Source organism: Vidua macroura, chromosome 27 (assembly GCF_024509145.1).
Source record: "Vidua macroura isolate BioBank_ID:100142 chromosome 27, ASM2450914v1, whole genome shotgun sequence".
Lineage (NCBI taxonomy): Eukaryota > Metazoa > Chordata > Aves > Passeriformes > Viduidae > Vidua > Vidua macroura.
In genome coordinates this window covers 3,491,287-3,507,851 of record NC_071597.1, presented here as the reverse complement: position 1 = coordinate 3,507,851, position 16,565 = coordinate 3,491,287, and the positions used below count along the sequence as shown (strand labels likewise).

Below are 16,565 nucleotides of genomic sequence, written 5' to 3'. Positions count from 1 at the left end.
GCTGCAGCCTCAGACCTGGGTGTGAGAGCAGACACAAAATATTGAGTCAAAAGCTATTGCTGTAGTGAGGACAGAGCTCCTGGCAGCTCAGGCTGCTGAATCAGGCATAGACAACCTGCAAATGCTGCACAAAATATCAGGAGTCAGGACAGAGGGAGAGGCTATTCAAGGCAGGTGTTTCAGCTCCAAAATGAATACATGCAGATAAATCCTCTGAGTTTTTCACTGAAGGGGGTGCACAAGTGTATTTCAAGAGCTAGAGAGAGACATTAGGATACAAAGGTAAGTTGGGCAGTAAGAGGTTTTGAGAGGATGCGTGGTTTGACTTAAAAACAAACACAGCCAAGCACCACAGATTTTCCAATCATGTTTATTTCTCCTGTAGCCCACAGACACAGTTGGATCTGGCAACGGAGCAGATTCTGTTTTTCCATAAAGTGTCCATGTGACATTAAGCCCAGGCTAATACTGTCATCAAAGGCGTTCAGAGGGGGCAGCAGCAGAAGCAATGGGAGATGCTGGGAGGAGGCCAGACAGCAAGGCACAAGGGCAGGGAGCACCTCCTCTCCCACTGCCACAGCAGAGACAGGGTGCAGATATGCAGGAAGTCATTTTTCTCATCGATACCAGACAAACACAGCACCATGCAACACAATCTGCAGCTGGAAGTGAGTGGGGAGCAGGATATGGATTGTTATTGCAGTTCTTGTTGGGAGCCGTGTGTGCAGGACAGGGGGAGAGCCCAGGGAGTGCCCAGCTGTCAGCAAAGCTCCCCCAGGGGCATTTGCTTGCTGAAGGGAACCACGATTCTCAGGATGCATCTAGTGGGACATACCTCTCCCTTAGAGCCAGATCCACTTGGCTGCGTTTCAAATGCAGTTTGAGTATCTGAACTGCTGTGGGAAGAGACATCTGTGTGTTTTCTCTGCAGGAAGTGGACTGCTCTGGTGTCTCATCAGGTTAAGGTTCCTTCCCAGTGTGCCCTCCCTCCCAGACCTGCACCTTCCATGGCACCTGCTGTCCAACCTGGCCAAGCAGCATCACCTCAAACGTCATTTCCCTTCTAAAGGAACATTGGAAGAATACCTTCTCCTGATTGCACTCTGCTGCTCACAATGCCCCTGCTCCCTCCAGCCCAGGTCCCACACAGCCCCCACCCCACATTGTGTGAGCTGTACAGCTGCAGGGCCTGGGCTGTGGGCACAGGAGGGTGGCACACACATGGCATCACTCCCTTTTACTTTGTTTCACCCAGCCACAGACCTTCCAGCACCTGAATACTCCTCTGCCAAGTGGTTCCTTCATCCCAAGCAATCTGCACAGCAGCAGCCAGCCCAGAATTCTCCACAGTGCAGGGTGACTTGTGCAGCCCTGCTTGCAGCTGGGACCTTTGCTCAGCCCTAGAGACTGAGAAAAAGGCTTTGGAAAAGGCAGGCCAGCTCCTGCAGCCAGCACCACGCCCTTGTCTCAGCCAGTTACTGTACAAATGGACAACACACACACATTATTTACAGCCCATTTTTCACATGATGGAGCAGCTCTTGGCTCGGTCTTTCCTGATCTCTGTGTCACTCAGTAAGTCTGTCCTGCCAGGCATCTGTGACGCCCGCTTCAGTCCCCGTTTGGAGTTGCTGCGCTTCAGGTTCTTGTGCACCCTGTTGACCGAGGCCAGCGTGGTCACGTGGAACACGTCCCGCACGCTGTTCTCCGACACCTTGGAGGAGCACTCTGCGTAGGCCACTGCCCCGATCTGCCGTGCCAGCGCGCTGCCCTGCAGGCCAGAGACACAGGAGGGACGGGAACAAGGTCAGGACACCCTGCTGGCCAAGGAGCCTCCCACACAGGCACAGCCCTGCCAGAGCATAGTGGCACCATGGGGACACAGCGGTTCCCCAGCAGAGCAAGGCTCTGTGGGAGCTCCAGAGGTGAGGGCAGCCTCCTGAGCTGACGGTGCTGCCGACCATGTGGCCCTGGGTTACTGGCACTTTGTCATTCACACAGTGCCACCCCTGCAGCTGAGACACCTGGGCAACCCCCTTGCCTGGACAGTCAGTCACCTGCTCTGCACAACACAGAGCCAGGCACAGCAGCAGCTCAGAGTGCAGCTGCCCCTGCACCAGTCTGGGTCTGTTGCCAGCCTGGAGACACTGCTGGCTCCTCTGGAGGTCACTGGCAGCAGCCCCTCATCAGCCCCTCAGCCGTGGCTTCTTCCCTCCTGCAGTTTTGCCCCTACGCAGAACCCAAGCAGGAGTCACTGGGAGCAGAAAGAGCTGCACTGAACTGGAGATGCAGAAGGACAACACTCCTCTTTAGCCAGTCCAGCTTGTCAAATCAGGCACTTCCACCTGCTTTGAGGAATGACTTTTTGGGCTACTAACTGGGTGGCTGCTCAGCAGAGCATCAGGAATAAGTCAGGATCTTCCAGAGCTGGGGACAAGAGTGGTGGAAACACGAGCAGCTCCGAGCCACGATCAAACCAGCTGCAGACCAAGGCCTGGGTGCAGTGGTCACAGAGCCCAGCTCTCCCCTCCCTGGGCACTGCCCAAACACACCTGCTCATGTGTCACAGGGATGAGGCGCTGCTTGGAGAGCTCCCGCAGAGTGTTGAGGTCTGTCCTCATGTCCAGCTTGCAGCCCACCAGCACGATCTTCGCGTTGGGGCAGAACTCCTGCGTCTCCCCTTGCCACTGCAGAGGAAAGGAGAGGCTCTGGTGTGTGTGTGGCTTTTCCAAATGGGGTGTCACAACTGTTCAAACACTGGTTAGCATATCAGGGCTCTTTAATGACTGCCAAGGTCAAGAATGGGAATGGCCAGAGTACCCCTTGGACAACTTCATGCTCACCTCTTCCAGATTATGCCCTGCAAACCTGCCCCATCCAAGTGTGGTCCCCTGTGCAAGGCCACAGGAGGCCAGCCCTGGCTGTGGAAAAACAGCCACACAGTCTGGTGCTCAGAGCTGGGACCACAAGGGTCAACACGGCCAGTGGAGAGCTCTTTGCACACTCACACACTATTTATTACTGGGAACCACCTGTTAGAGACATTATGATATTCAGAGCATAGCTATAGCCAGGGAAATTAAGAATTGAAGCAATGGAAAGAGAAGGCCAGGGCAAACATCCATGTCCTTCATATAAATGACTCCTCTCAGAGCTCCCAAAGTGAATGCCTGATGTCAGCTGTGTCTGCAGCAGTAAATAAATCCATCACCTGTGACCTCCCCTGGGGGAGACCTGCACAGCTCCATCAGCATGTCAATGCCCCAGCTACTTATCTAGTGGTGCTGAAGTAGAAAGCAGATAATAAATAGAGATTACCCCAGCTGAAGTGTCACTTGGAATTAGCAATTTCCTGCTACCATAACTCAGGGTTAAGCATATACCCTGGGCAATTGGAAGCAGAAAGAAAACCAAGCCACCAAACCCAGTGTCCACAACCTCGTGGGGAAGGGAGTGCCAAGAACCACCCAAATGTCATTCAACCAGTATCAGACCAAAGCAACTGCAAAATATGAAAAATCTTATCTTCTATCAGGAGATTGTCTTGGGTATCTTCAGGTACCTGCTTGCCAAGGAGGTTGGTTCCTCAGGACTCAGACACCCCCAGCCCCTGGGCAGCGTGCTGGAGATGATGGAGCTGCAGCCACAGAGCACCAAAGGCCTACACAACCCCACAATGAACACATCCAGTTCTTCTGGAGCTGGAATTCAAGCACCCTAATTTACGTGAAGGATTTGAGCTATAAGTGCTCACACCTGGCAGAGGTCACAGCCTCTGCGGTGACACAGGGCTCCCTGGTCTGTGGAGAGAGCTGTGACCCTCTTCCTGCCTGCCTGCCACCTCTGGCAGCCCAAAACCTGTTGTGCTATCAAGACTTGTCAGAACCAAGGCACCACTCCATGAAATCTCGCTCTGCATGAAAGGCAGAGCTGCTTGCTTGCACTCCCTCAGATGCCTCTGCCCCTTCAACTGTACATGCTGTACAGCAGCCCAGGCATCAGAGGGGACGCATTAAGAAAGATTTCCTCTGCTGAATTTTTGCCTGAGGCTTGAACAGGAAATGTTATTTTCCTTATTTGTCTGATATCACAAGCTAAAACCCATTTCAACTTCATGGTGTCTTAGGAATTTTCCTCACTGCCATAAGGCTGTGAGCCTGCACCAAAGGAAACAAGGCATCTACTCAGAGGCACTTAAGAAATCCCCTGGGATTTAGGGTTTATTTTAAGTTACCATATCAAAAAAAATATTGCCTAGCAGCACTCAAAACATCTGTGAGGCTGTACAGGGAAAGCCACGCACTGAGCAGGGTGGACTCACATGAAGAGTGTGCAGAGAGACAAATAACTCCCAGCCCCACCTAATTATTGAGAGGTTTGTATTTCATTAAGGTCTAAGTGATTCACTTGCATTATTATTCTGCTGACTCCCAAGCTGAGCAGTGAATTCTCTGAGTCCACATGAAACACCCTCCCTCCACCCAGCCTGCTTGGTACCCAGGACCTGCTCTGGAAGCCAACACTGAGCCATTGACCAATTTATCTGAAGGGTCTTTGTCCCCTCACCAGGACACTCCTGAGACAAAGATCCACTTCTCAGCCCTGCCAGCAGCTGAGTAAGAGGCACTTGCTTCAGCACAACATTTGGCAAAATGTGGAGGGGCCAAGAGGCCAGCCAGCACAATGTGACATGTTCAGGCCGTGGCCATTCCAGCCCTGGGGCTCTCTGAGGAGAACAGCCACGGGAGCTGCTGCTCTGTGGTGCTTTTCATGCCTTGATGTCTCAGAGTGTCACAAATGAGATGCCAGGCCCCCAGGACAGGATGCAGCTGCCAGATGCTTTCCTGCACAGCAGAACCACAGCTCCCTGAATGCATGGAAGGAAGCAGGGCACAGCAAGGACCAGGGGATGCAATCAGGAAGCCACTTACCCTCACTCCTCTGAGCAGCACTCCCAGTTGCTGGACTTCACTCCACCTCAGAGCAAAGCCTTGTGTGGGCTTTATTTAAAAAAATTCCAAAACAACAAAACACCCCCCAAAACCTCACCTTCTCGCAGAAGAGACCCACTGGAGACCAGCCAGGGGTGCTCCACAGCAGATCCCCAACCCTGTGAGGCTCTCTGGGACCTGCCAGCTGGAATATCAGCTGTGCTGAAAGGCACTAAGGTGCAGGTAGAAAACTCTCAGCTGTTCCCACAGAGCACGGCCACTCAGCTGTGCCAGGGCAGGCTTAGGGCCCTGCCTGCTCTCCAGGCCAGTGGCATTGTGCCACCTCATCTTATTAATTCACTTCAAATTCAGCACCACAGCTCATCATTTCTGTTGACAAGCTATAGAGAACTGATTGCCGTCTTTTTTTACTATGCAGATGCTGAACTGAGGGGAGAGCCAAAAAACAGCACTCTGCTTGCTTGGAAACAAGCACCAGGGGCTACTTCCCAGCTGCTGCAGGCAATCCACAGCCTTTGGTGGTTCTGCTGACAGAGATCCATAATATCCTCCAAGGTCTTGATGGAAAACAGAACAAATGCCCAACATTTCTCTGTGTCCCCACATTTGTACATGTGGACACAGACAGACCCCCACACACACGCTGCAAGCTGCTGTGAGCTTCACCATGCCCTAGGTTCCTTCCAAATGGAAATGTTTTGCATTCTGCACAGACCAAGCAGAGCAGCTGACCTGCTCTGAGCACAGGAACTCCAGGCAAGGCCGCAGAGCTCTGAGCCCTGCCGGGAACCTCAGGGCACAGGGAGGCCGTGGTGGGGCAGAGCAGCCCTCTGGCTGCTGGGACTCACCTTCTTGAGCACGCTGTCCAGGGTCTCGGGGCGGCTGATGTCGAAGCAGATGAGCACAGCGTCCGAGTCCGGGTAGGCCAAGGGCCGCACGTTGTCGTAATAGGCCGAGCCTGCGGAGAGGAGCGGGGTCAGCAGTGCCATCCCAGGACTGCTTCTGGGCCAAGGGGCAGCCTGGGACCCCCAGCCCTCTCCGCCAGGCACAGGTCTTTCATTCCAGTAACAACTGGAGACGCTGCCAAGCCATGCAGAGCGCTCTGTTGAAGACAAAGGACGTTAACCCGAGCTTTTGAGCGGTGACCACATGCCATAAGGTTCAGCAGAGTTGGACTGGCAGAGGACTTCAGTTACTTTGTTTAGGCATGGAAGTCAGAGGTTTTGTCCTTGTTTTCTTATATTTACCCCTTGACAGAGTGAAGAGGCAAGTTTTGCATCCCTCCCCCTCCCTGGTGAGCATCTGGCAAGTGCTGGTGGAACAGTGCTGCTGGGGATGCTGCTCACGCAGGAGGGCTCAGCACTGCACATGCCTGGCTCTCCACTCACGCCTGGATTCCACCACTTGTCATGCCAGTGCTGCATCCCTCACAGTGGAAAGGTGTGGCTGAGAAAAGACAGCAAATGCTACTGCTGGTTTTTATCCTCCCTTGCTATCTTTATGCAGGGCAGCTTGCTGACGTAGGTTGTGAGAATTTGTGACAGGTAAAAATGAATTGCCTTCTTTCTGGATTCGTGCTGGGAAAAGTCAGACAGATTCTTTTTGGTATATAAAAGAAGTGACAGGATTTGGTGAACGAGCTATAAATGGAAGGGGATGATTCTGCATTCCACAGGAACTGTGAGCAGGCAAAGAGCCCAGCCTGAATCCTCCATGGCTTCTGCTACACACATGAGCACACACACACCCCTTCAATGCAAATTTTGGGCACTAAAGTCATGCTGCCATAGCGTTTTTATTTGCATTGCACTCTGTTGGTGAGTGCAGACACCTCAGCAAACAGTCATGGAGCAATCAGCCTCACTGCTACTTAAAAACACTGTTTTGGTTTTATATAGCAAAGACAAATGATTTAAACTTCCTGGAGGGATGAGAAGCAGATTTTATTTATGGAAAGAGGAAACAGAGACACCAGAGTCCTTGCTGAATCTGCCTCCTCCAAAGGCAGGATTGCCTACCCTAGGCTGAGGAAGCCAGACCTGCTTCCTGCTGCAGCTCCTTGGGACATCTGGACCTGGCACTTTCCCACCCCAGGAGAAGGGTGGGGCCCAGGTGTCAGGTGGCTCCTTGATGAAGTTCAGCACCTGATGAATTATGGATGATGGTGGCTTATGTTTCAGAGAGGATGGAAATCAGCCCGGGCTGGGCACCAGAGGAGAACGGGCTGATTCTCTGCAGGAGCTCCAATCCCAGGTCCTGTGTGCACAGGGGCTCCCAGCTGAGGTGCAGAGTGGGGCACAGTCCCCCAGCACAGCAGGAGCTCTGCAAACACCTGGGAGCAAAGCCTGATGCTCCTGCCTCTGCCCAGAGCCCACATGGGGCAGGCTGAGGGCTTTGTGGAGCCTTCCCAAACCCTGCCCAGTGCCAGAGACTGGCCATGCAGCTCAGACCATGGTACCAACAGCAGAGCTCCAGGGCTAGGACCAGCCCAGCCCCTGCCACTCCCAGGCAGCCAGGGGAAGGTGCCCTGCATTTGATGTGCAATTGGATTCCCAGCAAAATGGGCTACAGGTGTCTCCAGCTCTTACAGCCAGCCCAGGGGAGCAAAGGCACCTGCACCCCCTGCTCCTCTTGGGGACAGATGGGGCTCTGTCCCTGCAAAGGCACTGGGAAGGGGTTGGGATCAACACAGAAGGAACAGACCCTGACCTCTGCAGAGCCCAGCCCTCTTCCTAGAGGGAAAGTCATGCTCCCTAACAGAAAGGAGCCAGTCCCTGTGGCATCTTGGGCAGCTCTGGGGACAGAGATGCCAGACAGGCAGGCAGGGTGAGCCAGGGTGACCCAGTGTGCAGAGCACAGAGGTTTCTGACCTCACCTCAGGCTCACACCTGGCAGGGTCACAGCACTCCCCACGGCACAGCCAGATGAGCCAGCCCTGCTCAGCCCGGGGCTGCTTTCACAGGCAGCACCAAGCAGAGCAGTGCTGAGCTCCCCTTTGAACAGGCTTTTCAGTCTCATGTTTGCTATGGGCTGACAGCACAGGACAGGACAGGACAGGAGATCCAGGGCTGATCCTCATGCCTGAATTAGCCCAGTCCTTTATCTGAGCCCTGCCCTCTCCCCCATGCACACAGAGCTGCCTGCCTCCAGACAGGGGCCCTGGAGCTGGAGGAAACGTTCCCACGCACATCCTCTCCCTGCAGCTTCTCAGTTTTACATAAACACTTCAGATAAATCTACCCCCTCCCAGCCAAGGAATGCTCCTTTTGCAGGGGCAGCTTTGGCTCATTCAGCACAGACATTGCCACAGCAAACTGTATCATAGCAACCTGCTGCTCTTCAGCAGCCAGCCAGCCCCTCAGCAGAGAGCCCAGGGCGCTGCTGCAGCCCCCCACTACCCCACAGGACCCCCACGGGCTCACCCCAGTGCCAGGAATCCTGCCAGGAATCCTGCTCTCATCACCTGGGACCACAGGAGAGACTCCTGTGCTGGCAGGAGGAGCTGAGGGAAGGGAAGCGCGAGGTAAAGAACCTTATCTTTTTAAATGTGATCAAAATTTGCTTCATATTCATTAACTCTCTGCTCCAGCTCCAAAGGGCAGGAGTCAACCCTGGCACCTCAGCTGGCATTCAGCTCCCAGCCAGAAGCAGCAGCTTCTGCCCACCTCAGGAGACTGACAGAAACCCCTGGGGACCCAGAGCCAGTGCTGCCCTGTGGGGCAGGAGAGCTGCATTGCTCCCAGCCAAGGTAATTCCCAGTTTGCTCTGGAGACATCTCTACTGACTCAGGAAATTGTTTGGGTGATTAGTCTTCCAGGTTTTGCATCTATTACTTTTTCATTGCATATGACAATTAAAAAAAAAAAAATCCAAAACAACAAAACAGCCCCCAAAACCTCACCTAAGCAACCCAAAAAAATCCAGAGACTTCAACTCTAGCTCTTCAGTTTTATGGATTATGAGCACTTGACACCTTACAGATACTCCAGCAAGACACTCCAGAGACCCACAGTCTGGCAATTCCAAACACACGGAGGAGCCAAAGGCTGGTGTGTCTGCAGATTCAGCCTTCCTTTACTGCATGAGTCATTCTCCCACTTGGCATCCAGGTCTGCAAGAAACAGGACCTAAGTGCATCTGTTCATGATTAAAGAGAAAACTGGAGCAAGCCTACAACCAGTTTAAAAATAAAATTCACATTGTTGTCTACAATTCAGGAGTGGATACAAGCATGAGTGACTCCTCTTTCCCCTTGGCTGGAGTGCCTGGCAGGGCAGCTCAGAGATGCCACTCTTGGGCAGGGGACAGAAATATGCTGTTTCATCTATACCAACTTGGTGCTAATCTTTATTTGCTCCTTATGAGCTGTTCTAGAGATGATGAGCCTCCTCACACAGGCACCCTCCATCCAGCAACAGGGCTTTACACACCAGGAAAGCCAGACTGCTTGCAGAGCCGTGATCTGCTCTGCAAGGGGCTCCCACAGCCCAGCTCTGGCTTCAAACAGAGATGAGCACTGCCAAGACCTCCACTTCTCAGCAGCACACTTGTCTTGGGGGGCTCACTGTAAACTCTCCCCAAAGAGGCAGCAATGCTGAGGCACATGCTGCTTTCTGCAGGGACTGCCAAGAGCAGCCTTTGCGGAACGAAACACAAATTCATCCCAGCTTTCTGGAGGGCTACACTGACAAAACAAAGAGTTTTGGGTCACCTCCCCACACAGAGGTGCCAGATGAGCACCAGCCTCTAGAGATGACAGAGGATGTCCACGCTGTCCACTCTACCAGACAGATCCCAGCCAGGGTCCAGCCAAGCTCTGGGTAAGAGGACAAAGCTGCCAAAGCAGGACCAAGTCAACAGCCCCAGGACTTCCACAACCTTCTGTCCTGGCTGAACTTGGACCTTTGTCTTGCTTGTGCAACATCACTGCAAACCCCTGAAGTATAGGAAAGGAGGAAACTGCTCTGTGGCATAGAATAAACTCTTCTGGGAAGTGCACAACCAAAAAAAAAAAACAGCTCATCAGTTTGGACAATTAACCTTCTGCTCCTAATTCTTACAATGCACGTACAAAAATTAGTGAATTACTAAAGAGCCCAGCTGGCACACCTTCAGGATGAAGGGAATGGTATTTGCATAGGCTGAGGTGGCACTTCTGGGCCCTTCTCCAGATCTTATTACTGGAAGCCTGCCCCTCAGGAGGAGGCTGTTCTGCTGGATTTACCAGTGGAGGAATCCCCAGCTCAGGCTGAGCGCTTCTGCCTCATCCTGTCCTGTGTCCTGCCTCACATATGCAGCTACCTGTGGTCCAGAGAAGCTTGCTCAGATGCAAACCTCCCTCCAGCAACTGTGAGGAGCCCCTGAAAGCTCCTGCTGGCTCCTGGGGGAGCACCATGGGGTGTCTGGCACGGCAGGACTGGGTCAGCAGATGCAGCTGAGGGGCCCTCCCAGCCTTTTCATGCCTGCAGCAGCTGACCAGGGAGACAAATGGGGATCACAAGCCCCTTCCTGGCACTCTTGCCATGTCACAAGGACAGCTGGCATCACCACAACCTGCCTGTCATCCTTTCTACAGGGTACAACAGGGACCTAGAGTGGCCACAGCTTCCTGCAGCACAGCCAGCACACACTCTGCCCTCAGGGAACAGGGCTGAGGGCTGAATGAACACAATTCTCTTGGTGCAGTGCTGCACATTTCAGGTTCACTGTTCACAGGCATCAGATCCCTCCCCAAGCATTTGGCTGCCAGATAAGGTTTCTTCCCACAGGGAAGGCTGGGCCTGTACACTTGCAAAGTTTAATGGAGTGGAGATTTTATCTTCAGAATCTGGGGCAAAAGGAGCAGGGAGAGCAGAGCATAGGAGAGAGCAGATCACCTCTGGGCTGTGGGAAAGGGGCCTGCACCTGAGCTGGGAACAAACCCACCCCACAGAAGGCCACGAGGTCACAGCAGCCAGCAGGGTCAGCCAGTTGTCACTAAAGGCAATGCTCCTCAGCACCCCCATAACTCCCAGGACATCTCATGGCCCCACAGAGGCTTGAGCCTCTCAGATCTGTAGGGGACAAAGGATGGATGATGCCACAGGGATCATCAGAGCAGAACCAGCCTCCATCCCTGAGCCACAGAGCATTGCAGCATGCCCCCCACACTGTGCACAGCCCAGAGAGATGATCCTCCTGGGCACTGCCCTGCCCTGTCTTGTCCTGTCATGTCTTCTCAAGGTCCATCCTCCACCCACTTCAGTATCAGCATTTCTGCTGCAAGCCTTTAAAGTTCTGTCTGACTGGTTACTGACCTGCGTGAGAATGTGACCCAGCTGCACGTATTTTTAGGATTAGCTACATATTTGTGCTGAGGCACAACACAAGCATGCTGGTTTTAGGCTCTCAGTCTGAACAGGAAGCATGGGAGGAGCTCTTTTGGTATGGGAAGGGCAGCTCCACATTTTCTCTCTGCCTCGGAGTGCAAGTAGCATTGAAGTCTTTCTGAGACAGAGCTTGTTCTTACACTTTGGGAGAGGCAGCCATGGCAATCCTGGAGCTGCACACTGGGAATCCAGGCACAGACAGCCACAGCATCCATGGAGATGCCATTGCTAAACTCAGCCCCTTTCAGCTCTCTAATCTCATCAACATTCCTCAGTAGCTCCCTTAAAAGAAGGATCTGTTATCACAGCCTGTGGGTTCCCACACAGGCCATTCCAAGGCAGACTGTGTTTGCTGAGCACAGGCAAAGAGGAAGGCGGAGGGGATTTGCAATTCACAGCATTATTCTTGTCTTGAAAGCACATCTGCTGAAGAGACAGTGGCTGTGGAGGGCTGGCAGGCACACAGCTCCTCTGCTCTGAGCTGAGCAGGGCACTGCTGAACCTGAGCACTGACCTTTGCAACACTGCAGGCTGCAGCAGGCACTGCGACTCTCCACCACGCTGCATCCTGATGGCCCACAAAGGACAGACCCCTCCAGCAGCTGTCCAAGGCAACAATGACCTTGTGCAAGGCACAGTGCCAGCCTGGGTCTCCCACTGAGCAAAGATGTCCCTACCAGAAGCAGGCAGCTCTACTCTGCAGCTGAATCTGCACCAGCAAAAGATGCATCAAGCAGCTCAAAGGCCTCAGGTCACTCCCTGCTCTGCCTGCCTGCACTTTGAGGTCACAGGCACACCAGGCAGAGCCTCCCAGCATAGAGGGGGTGAGCCAAAAGCAAAGAACTCAGTCCAGGCTGCAAGGTACAGTGTAGGCTCTTCCCCATTATTATTGCAAACAGAACAAAAAGTCCACCTAGATACAGAGTAAAGCCTCAGACCTGCCAGCACCAGTGCTGCCAACCCCGGCCTTGCTGAGGCACTGGGCACAGCATGGCTTGAGCTCCTCTCTCCCCTTGCTTGCACTCAGTGCCAGGGAAACGCTGCAGAACAGGCAGGGCATTGGGCCAGCCCAGCATGGGCAGAGGGTGCCCTGGTAATGCCAGGTCATGGTGGGACACACTCCAAGCAGTCCCCGGGCAGCAGGGCAGGCTGCTCACTGAAGGCTCTCTCTGCCAGAGACCTGCCGAGCAGCTCAGTGGTTCCACTTCCAGACCTCACGGAGCTGGGCAGACCCGGGGACACTCCCTGATCCCACGGGGAAAGAAGTATTGCATTGCTGAGAAGCTCCCTGCCCCTGCACGCCTGGGGGTAACAGTGCTCCCTCCCAGACCTGACGCACTCAAACGAAACTCGAAACTCGCCCACTCCTTGCAGAGCATGGCTAATGATCACCAGCCATCCGCCCTCCTCCACCTGCCGCGAGGAACAAAGCTCTTCCCGCTGGGTCCGGGGCACGGGCACTCCGGGTCTGGGAGGCTCCCAGCCCTCTGGGAACAGCACTCCCAAGCCATCAGACATCCCACTGAACAGGAGTTTCCCCCACCACAAGATAGCAGCCCTGTGCAGAGGAGTTGTTTCTGTGCTGAGCGTGTTCAGCCAACAGGCAGCCAAAAGAATTTGCCAGAACAGGAACAGGGACGAGAAGAGCAGCAAAGCACCGTGTCCTGCATAAGGCTCACGAGCAGAGGTGCCAGGGCATGGCCACTCCCTGGAGCTGCAGCCATGCCTACCCCATCCAGGCTCTGCACCCCTTTCCTCGCAGACAAGGATGTCAAACTGCTTTTCAATGGAGGCTCTAGTGTGTAGCACTTGGGGACAGGAGGCATGGGACATTCCTGACATGCTGTGAAATGGAACCTGAAGCAATTTTACTCCCATGATCTGTCCCGAGCTGGGACACAAACGGAAACAAACACAAAATGCAACCAGCAGATGTCGGACAAGGGGATTTTTATCCCTGGTACGTTCCTGGATCTAAGGCACATTTGAGACAGCGCAGAGTCCCAGCATCTGCCCTCCCAGAGCACCACAGGTTTCACCCTGCAAAGGATTCTCAATGCTAGAAACTCTCCAGAGTCACCCTCCAGTCCCAGAAAACCTTGTCAATGGACAAAGAGTTAAAAGACATTTAAAGAAAACCAGAGGTTACAATACAATTTGGCAGCCATTCCGTTCTCCACCACGTCCATCCGCTCGATGTCAGTATTCCTCTAATGAGAGCTCCTGCCTGCCAGCTGCCATTGTCACAGCCTGCCTTTGCCACTTAGCAGGAGGGGTCAATTCAGCTCCAAAGGCTGCATTTTCCAACACACTGCTGTCAGCCAGGATGCCAGGACAACAGGGAGCAGGCAACACCCTGGGCTGTACAGGGCTTACCAGAGGGATGGCTGAGTGGCCAGGTAGACTGCAGCCACACTCAGTCATCACCAAGGGAGTTCTCCAGGCCAGCCTGCACTTTCCCCATCACCCACTGCTGAGTGATGCTCAGCTCGCTCTGTGCAGCTTCCAGAGTCTCCAACTGCTTCCTCAACTAAGTATGGGGCAAGGGAAATTAATTAAAAAGTAAAAAACAAGATCCACCTCCTCTCTCCAGGTCTCTGCTGATTTCTCAGGGAATTTCAGTTCAAATCACTTATTTAAGAGATGGAGAGCATTTAAAATAGAAAGTGTTCCCCTCCTCATGTCAGGATCACCCTTTCTCAATATCTCCTTTTTCACTCTTGCTAGGATGGAATTTATCATGAACAATAAACTCCTATATGAAAAGCAGCTTAAAAGAAAGAGTAGGTAGCCCAGAGAGGAGGGGAAGTGCCCACCAATGCCTGTCATTCTCCTTAGTGGGGGTGGGCAATGAGCTACTCCTGATCCCTTCAGCTCAGCTGGTTCAACTCACTATGGTGCAAAACTTCTTCTGCCAAAGCTGCCATTCTTAAGGGCCTCTGAAGGCTAGTGGAAACCCAACAGCGGTTTGCAGTCTACAGCTAAAAATTTCAGTTTGATTACCAGGGAAAACTGCTGTGAAGTGCTTTGCAGGATTGTTTATTAAGAACTAGCTCCTGTGTATTTCAAATCAAAGAGAATTTATCTGGAAAACCACCTGATGAACTCTATCTACAGCAAAGCTGTTAAAAAGGTCTGACATTTTTCACAGGAGAAAAGAGAAAGAATCAAAATCCATTATTTTTTGGCTGCAGAGACAAATATTGGAACAACATCTTTTGTCGCAAGGAGAGAAATTAAGGTGTGACAGCATCAGATGCAGGTGCCAGATACATTCTTAAAGGACTTTTTATCATGTCCTTTTCTTTAAACATTTGTAAGACTAAAGCACATCATTCCGAAGGATTCCTAAAAAGCAAGCAATGCTTCAAACATGCTTCTACACCCCACAAAGGTGAAGCTTTTTATATCAAACACAGATACTCAAGAGCAAAGCCATTCAGTGCCTAGCAAAGATTACCCACTACATCCCCTTCCAAGGCTGCAGAAGCCCAATTTTTGAACTCCCCCGGCCGTGGGGGTGAACAAGTGGAGGGTGAACACTCATGTGCACCCCAGTGACACATGAGGTCGACCACCCCTGAGTCCTGGCACACCCTGAGCAGCTTCAAGGAGCCCTCTGCAGCCTGGGACCAGCCAGGATGGTTTCACTGTGGCCACATCTGAGAGTCTCCAAACACACACCAGCCCAGCAGCAACCACCCTGCAAGGGCTTCCATGTAATCACCACTCTGTGCTTCAAGCACAGCCCCTGGTCAAGCACCAAGAGCCAGCACTTCATCCCCAGCCCCTGCCCCAGCAGCCAGTGTCCTCACGGCTCACATCACAGCACACAGCTTGCCAACAAAGCTGAATCTAATTCCCTTTTTGTCTCAGGGAATAAAAATCAGCAATGCAAGGTCTCCTGGGCCAGGAAGCTCCAGAAGAAGACTCAAACATATTTTACATGTTTAGGCTAGTCCAAGACTCAGTAAAGCACTACTCTAGGGAGAGCTATGCTAATCCGAGAGCTGTCATTTAATGAATGTAGAATTGCAGCAAGGAATCTGAATGAACAAGAGGAAAAGAAAGTCCTAGGTCATGTTTTCATTTACTACTGCTCTTGGACACTGAGAGGACTTAATTTGTCATCAGGATTCCAGAAATTATGAGAACATGGGGAAAGAGCATCAGCAAGCAAACAATGTATATTCATCAGCAGAGCACAGCATTCAGCTACACTGCCTGTACAAAAGGATCCACAGGTAAATTAGAAAGTGCATGTGAACTTTGTGGGATGCCAATATTTCTATTAGCCCTGCATCACACACTTCTCTTGCAACTCATGCCTCCACTGAGGCACGAGCAGGCACAAACTTTGGGACGGGTCTTGGTGGGCTGGGACAGCTGTGCCCGGTGCTTTGACCAGAACCACAACGGAGGACACAAAGAGGCAAAACCAAACCAAGCCAAAAAGACACCAGCGAACCCCAGAGGCTCTGTGGCAGCGCCAGGGCATCCCTCCCGAGGCGAGGGCTCCTTCCTCCAGCAGCACTCTCCCTCCTCACCCTCCTCCCCGCTCCCCTCCGGCCTCGCCGCAGCCGGTTCTCCCGCTGTTCGCTGTCTCCGGTGCAGCACCGAGAGGCCCCGCAGAGCCGCGCCGGCTGCGGGACGAGGGAGCGCCCGCCCGCCCGGCGCTACCGGCGCTGCCCGGTGCCCCCGGGAGGCTCGCAGGGCTCGGGGCCGCTGCCCCTGCCCCAGCCACGGCCCGGCCCGGCCCGGCGGCTCCGGGAACGGGGAGCCCATCTGCCGGAGGGACGAGGCCGGCCCCGCCACTCCCGCGCAGCCCCCGGCCCACCTGAGGTATCCCACATGTTGAGCTCCGTGCGCTGCTTGTCGATCTCGAAGCTGGCCGTGTAGTTCTCGAAGACGGTGGGCACGTAGCTCTGGGGGACGGAGGGGAGAGCAGAGGTGAGGTGAGGTGATGCGGGGCGCAGAGCCCGGCCCGCCCTCCCGCCGCTCCCGCAGCCCTCCCGCACCTCGGGGTAGCAGTCCTTGGCGAAGACGTGCAGCAGCGCCGTCTTGCCGCACTGCGTGTCCCCCACCACCACGATCTTGCAGCGCGCCAGGTGCCCCTCCATGGTGCGGGGCCGCCGCGCCCGCGCCGCCGCTTTACCGGGCCGGCCCCGGCCTGGCCGCGCCCCCGGCCCCGACGGCACCAACCAGGCGCGGAGCGGAGCCGGCGCTGGGCAGGGCCGCGCCGCCA

General features: G+C 53.7%; 1 protein-coding gene across 1 annotated transcript; it reads right to left on the bottom strand.

Moving 5' to 3' along the window:
- Window positions 1–354: 354 nt before the first annotated feature.
- Window positions 355–16,523, bottom strand: RND2 (Rho family GTPase 2). The gene is made up of 5 exons (XM_054000333.1): window positions 16,339–16,523; window positions 16,158–16,245; window positions 5,801–5,910; window positions 2,553–2,687; window positions 355–1,771 (listed from the first exon to the last, which is right to left on the bottom strand). Exons 1-5 carry the CDS (start codon window positions 16,438–16,440, stop codon window positions 1,523–1,525), a joined length of 684 nt encoding a protein of 227 aa, XP_053856308.1. The 5' UTR covers window positions 16,441–16,523; the 3' UTR covers window positions 355–1,522.
- Window positions 16,524–16,565: the final 42 nt, after the last annotated feature.

Excerpts from the sequence above, each read along its gene's own strand:
- RND2 (XM_054000333.1), bottom strand. The coding sequence starts at position 16,440 with ATGGAGGGGCACCTGGCGCGCTGCAAGATCGTGGTGGTGGGGGACACG. Across the intron at positions 5,911-16,157 it reads CAACATGTGGGATACCTCAG|GCTCGGCCTATTACGACAAC; the intron begins GTGGGCCGGGGG and ends TCCTCTCCGCAG. Across the intron at positions 1,772-2,552 it reads TCCCTGTGACACATGAGCAG|GGCAGCGCGCTGGCACGGCA; the intron begins GTGTGTTTGGGC and ends TCTGGCCTGCAG.